The following is a 5,593-nucleotide window of genomic DNA, read 5'->3' as shown; positions in this document are numbered from 1 at the left end:
GGCCGCAGGCTCCGCCTCCGCGGAACCATAGAGTTGGGACCGTGCGCGGAGCCCTCGATTGGCCGCTCAGAACTCGGAGTCCCCAGCCCTCGCGGGAAGTCGCCCCGGAGATTAGGGGAAGAGCGCAGACGGCGGCCGGGCTGGGAGAGGCTGGCCGCAGAGCCGATTGGGTCAGGCACGCGCGAGGGCAGCCCCCGAGGGCCGTCCCAGAGGCCCCCGCGCTGCTGGGGTCCTAATAGGCAACACCGCCTTCCGCCGCACGTGTCTGCAGCGAGATGCCCAAATCCAAGCGCGACAAGAAAGGTGGGCGAAAGGGGCGTTTGGACCCGGGTTGGGGGAGTTCGTCGGCTGTCTGTCAGCTGTTGTTGAGGGTTCGGGGGCACTGAGTAAGACGCCAGGACCTCCGCGGGCTCGCTACGCTGTGAGCTGGGATAGACGGGGGCTTGGGGGCGGCAGGAGCACCGGAAGCACCGGAGGAGGCTGGAGCCTGGTGGAGTCAAGGAGCGGAGACTGTTTTGGCCGGCCTGGAGAGCTTTTCCAAGGCCGACTGACCGGGGAACAGCCTCTGAACACCCAGGCTGTGCCCTATCTCGCCGTGGCCCACCTTTCCTACCTCAGCCGGTCTCTTAGGTCTTCGCGCTCCCGCCACCCTAGCCGCCTTTCCTTCAGCACAGGCTTATTCCCGAGTCTGGTCCTGTGTACTTGAAGTTGCTTCTGCCTGGCGTGCTTGTGCTCCGGTCTTCGTATGACTGGCTCTTTTCTTGGTTGGCAGTTCGTAGGCACCTCCCGACTACCGTGGTGCGTCTCTCACCCTAGCTTTCTAGTTTATTCGCTGAACGAGTATTTAGGGGTCTGGCACTCTCCAGGGGTTGGAGGACACGATAGTTACAACAAGGAAGGCGTGGAGCCCTCATCGAGCTTAACATTTTAATCGTCAGAAGTGTATTCTCCCCTGCAATACCAAAAATCGAATAAATAAAGTCAGATAGTAATGAGTCCCCTGGAGTAAAAGTGAAAGAGATGGTGGTATCCTTTTGTATAGTGAGGACAGAGAAGGCCTCTCTGATGAGGAGGCAAATGAGCAGAAACCTGGAGTTACCTGGGAGAGTGGTGGTCTGAAGAGAGGGAGCACCAAAAAGTACATAGGCCCTGGAACGGGAGCATGTTTAACATATTTTGGGATAAGAGGCCAGTGTAGCTGAACAGAGCAAGCAAAAAGCAGAGTGGGAATTGGGCAGGGTGTGCAGGGCTTGAAAGGTTTTTGCAAGGAATTACCTTTCGAAAACCCAGGTGAGCAGAGGGATTGATGGGGTTCAACTTTACTTTTAAAAGATCACCTTAGTTGCCTTTTTGGGAATAGAGTGGAGAAGGCAGGGTCAGTGGACAGGTGCAGAAGCAGCCAGACCAGCAATAATCCAAGAGAGCAAGGTGCTGGCTTGGCCCAGTGCTGCAATTGCCCCTACTGGTATGATTACCTTTCTACATGTGTGCTTCATGAAGAGGGACTGTGAGTGCAAGAGGTGGCCCCCTCCTAGGAGCCAGGGCTTTTCATTTGCTGTTCTCTTAAGTGTTTGTGGAATAATCGGATGCTGTGGAGAGAGCCCTGGTCAAATCTGGCAAATGCCAAACCTTCTGAGTCAGAGGCAGATTGGGCCCCAGCTGTTAGAGATGCTTGTCCCTCCCCAAAGAGGCATTGTTGCATCCATGGGTCCAAACTGCAAGACAAGATGTGGCAAAGGAGCTACTGTCCCCAGACTCGTCCTTCCACAGCACAGACCAGCCAGAGATGATCTCTATGCACCATGGCTAGCAGGCGAGGTCCGCCACTGAAAGCAGAGGCAGTACCAGCCCTGCCCCCAAACCTCAGGAGGGATTTTCAGGTTAGCCTCAGAGGGGCTAAGGAACACCTGGTTTGTCTAAGTAACAGGAAAGATCAAGGGATCTTCAGGCTCCGGAACACTGGAGAGTAGGTTCTCTGGGGACCCTGGGAGTAGCCTTGTGTACCAGAAGTAGTGGCCGCGAAAGCCTTGCCGCCTTTCCTCAGACTGGCTTGGTCCAGCTGGGCTGCTAAAGGGGAGAAGAAAACGAGTCTCCAGGGCGTCCCCATTTGTCTCACCGTCCCCTTTTTCTTCTCTGTATTAGTCTCCCTAACCAAAACTGCCAAGAAAGGCTTGGAACTGAAACAGAACTTGATAGAAGAGGTAAGAGCTTGTTCTTTCTATTTTTCCAGAACTTGTGTCTGGTTTACAAAGGTGGGTGTAGGGCTGCTTGTCAGGGAAACATGCTGCTTTAAGAAAGAAATCAAGCTGCTGATCCAGCCCTTTTTCCTCCAGCAGCAGCACCAATAAAAGCTCCCGTAGTGATGCTTTGCAGCCTTGATTGAGCTCTTGCTCTGCCCTGCAGTGCTGTTTCATACGTGCCTTTCCACTCCTTCCTCACAGCATCCGTGGGAGGGAGATGCGACGTGACTGTGGCAGTTGGGTAACTGAAGTTTACAGAGATGGGTTAACTTGCCCCACGTCAGAAAGCCAGGGAGTCACCAAATGTGGGTATATGCACCAGCCCTCTGACTGCACTGCCTTAGTGCTGCGGGCTGGGTGAGAGCGGAGTCTACTGCTCAGAGATGCTGCTTCCAGCTCATTGTGGCTGCAGCCAGCAACGTGGGCACCACAGAGCCAATAAGCTGTGTCCTCTTATGAGTAAACAGTAAGGCTTTCTATGTTTTCATGTAGCAGGAGCCATCCTAGTGTAGCTAAATTTCTAGGTTGTCAAGAGCTACTAGACAAAGCAAAGCGGCTGGTTCCACTGTTGGCTGCAGTAAGTCGGAAGCCTGGGAGGATGGTGGGTTGCTGGCCTGGGCTCAGCTTTCCCTGCTTGGTATCAGGGCAGCCCTTGTACTGAGTATCCTGGCTTCAGTAGTGGAAGTGTGAGGCCTCGGGCTCTAAACTTCCATGGTTGTAAGAGATCGAGAGCAGACTCTTCCTGTCTGAGGCCATAGTCTTGCCCAACCCCTGCTGCCCCTTGGACTCCAGAGCCCCATGAATTGTCCCGCAGCTTCGGAAATGTGTGGACATGTACAAGTACCTCTTCATTTTCTCTGTGGCCAATATGAGGAACAGCAAGCTGAAGGAAATCCGCAGCGCCTGGAAGCACAGCCGGTGAGTGAGCGGCCGAGGGGGGGGCTGCCCTCACACCGAAGGGGCCGGACTGCTCTCAAAGCACAGGGGCAGCTAACGGCCTTGGGTACTAGGGTCACAGATGGCGCCTTAATAAGAACAAAATGCCACACTTCCAGCAACAGGTGCTTGTTAACTGTTAAAGCTGGTCTTGGCATTGAGCTCCTCCAGAGGCGGGACTTGGGTGTTGCTCAGGGATTCCTCCAGGAGAAGGAACTCCGTTAACCCTGGGGTGTGGTCCCTTAAGGAACATTTCACCTGCTCTGGTTCATACCATTAAATGGGCCTCTTCCATACATCCAGATGGGGGTGTGGGCCGGGGGGGGCATGATCACCTAACACTCAGAGTGGCTGAGACAAAATACAGTGAATGTCAGAGAATGTGCAGGAAGATAACAAAAGGGACCCTGGGCCGGGGACAGAGGGGGCAGGGCTGCGTGGAAAAATGGGAGCCTCCGGCCATACCTTCTGCTACAAAATGGCCTAGGCCTAGGCTCAGGCTCTGGAGACTGGAGCTGCTTTGCCCTTAACTAAAGGGAGGACAGGGCAAGGCACTTCCTTCATGAATCTTTCTTTTTCTCTGTAGGATGTTCTTCGGCAAAAACAAAGTGATGATGGTAGCCTTGGGTCGAAGCCCATCTGACGAGTACAAAGACAATCTGCATCAGGTGAGTCTCCAGGCCACCCTGGGAGGGGCCAAGGCCAGGCTGCCTTCTGCTGCTCTCACGACACATACTCTGGCCGTCAGGCTGGCCTGGGGTTGGAGAGAGCAAGGCCTGGCGTAAAGCTCTGTTCTGCTTTAACCTCCAGGCCCAGAGAGTAGTGCCGCCACCTCCAGCTGTGACAACCAAAAATGTCTCCAGATGTTGCCAGATGTGGGGGGTGGGGCTGCAGTGTTGTCCCCAGTGGAGAACCACTGCTCTAATGTGACTGAACCGACCTCACTGTGGTTTTGTAGGTCAGCAAGAAGTTGAGGGGTGAAGTTGGTCTCCTTTTCACCAATCGCACTAAGGAGGAAGTAAACGAGTAAGTGTTTGGGGGAGTGGTGGGAAGGGAAAGGTTGGGGAGGTCTCCAGGGAAGGAATAATCCCGGGCTTTGTACATCAGCTAAGAACTGGTCCCTGGAACCCTGTTACCGAGTCTTTATTCTTTCCAGTGCTTCACTTCTCTCCAGGCTGAGCTGAGAAGTATGGGGGTGGGGGGGCGAGGCCCAGGGCAGAGCCTGACTCCAGGCGCGTGGGCGGGCCCCTCACAAACCACCCCTCCTGCCACTTCCCTTTCCCCCGAGGTGGTTCACAAAATACACGGAAATGGACTACGCTCGAGCGGGGAACAAAGCAACCTTCACCGTGAGCCTGGACCCGGGGCCCCTGGAGCAGTTCCCCCACTCCATGGAGCCGCAGCTGAGGCAGCTGGGCCTGCCCACTGCCCTCAAGAAAGGTACGGGGACGTCCCTAGAGCTGAAAGGTCACAGCTTAGCAGCCAAGGTTGCAGGCTTCCAAGCCTGCCGTTGCCCCCACCTCCCCGTTCTGGCTGAGCAGGTTATTACTACCAGCCTCCATTTTCTCATGTGAAAGTGGGGCTGAGCGCCCCCCTCAGAGCTGGGATGAAAGCGGACAGTGACTTACAGCCAGAATACGGCGGCTAAGGGACTATGTAGGGGTCACTGTCCCCTGCCCTGAAACTCCCAGGCAGCTGAACGCTTGCTGATTAACCCCTGCCCTCCTCTGCAGGTGTGGTGACCTTGCTGTCCGACTACGAGGTGTGCAGGGAGGGTGATGTGCTGACCCCGGAGCAGGCCCGCGTCCTGGTGAGTGTGACCCCTTCCAGCCATCTCCAGGCCGAGGCAGGAGGGGCCACAGACACTTCTGACCACACTTGTTCCTCCTGACCTTTGATTTCCTTTGTCTCTTGCAGAAGCTTTTCGGGTATGAAATGGCCGAATTCAAGGTGACCATCGAATACATGTGGGATGCGCAGTCTGGAAGGTTCCAGCAGATGGGCGATGACTTGCCAGAGAGCGCGCCTGAGTCGGAAGACGAATCAGAGGAGGACGATGACAGCTGATGGGTCCTTGGGACTGAGGGCCTGTTCATGTCTCCTCTTGGCTGGACCACATGGGACTGCCGCCACCCCCTGTAGGAGCAGCTGTTTATTTGGCTGTGGGTGAAGATGAGAGAGGCGACAGGGACAGACTGTTTCTCTGTAAATAATAAAACTTTGTCAGCAGGGTGTCTCCCTGCAAAAGAGACTTTTCTTAAAAAGCCTTTGGGTTTGGACTTTTGTTTGGATTCCCAAGGTTCCCTTTGTTCACCTTGAGCCAGCTTCCACCCTGGCTCCTGTGTGAGCACCGGGGCCACATAGCTCTGGGGACACGAGAGGAACCACCAGGGCCAGGGCTTCTCCCGTCCTCTAGC

General features: G+C 55.3%; 1 protein-coding gene across 1 annotated transcript; it reads left to right on the top strand.

The window, feature by feature from the left end:
* The first annotated feature begins 73 nt into the window (after nt 1-73).
* Nucleotides 74-5,440, top strand: MRTO4 (MRT4 homolog, ribosome maturation factor). Its single transcript, XM_010997656.3, has 8 exons — nt 74-303; nt 2,143-2,201; nt 3,055-3,158; nt 3,763-3,844; nt 4,135-4,202; nt 4,465-4,616; nt 4,910-4,986; nt 5,094-5,440. The coding sequence occupies exons 1-8, from the start codon at nt 276-278 to the stop codon at nt 5,241-5,243; spliced, it is 720 nt and encodes a 239-aa protein (XP_010995958.1). The 5' UTR covers nt 74-275; the 3' UTR covers nt 5,244-5,440.
* Nucleotides 5,441-5,593: the final 153 nt, after the last annotated feature.

Source organism: Camelus dromedarius, chromosome 14, assembly GCF_036321535.1.
Source record: "Camelus dromedarius isolate mCamDro1 chromosome 14, mCamDro1.pat, whole genome shotgun sequence".
In the NCBI taxonomy this organism is placed as follows: Eukaryota; Metazoa; Chordata; class Mammalia; order Artiodactyla; family Camelidae; genus Camelus; species Camelus dromedarius.
This window is presented reverse-complemented; position numbering and strand designations above follow the sequence as displayed.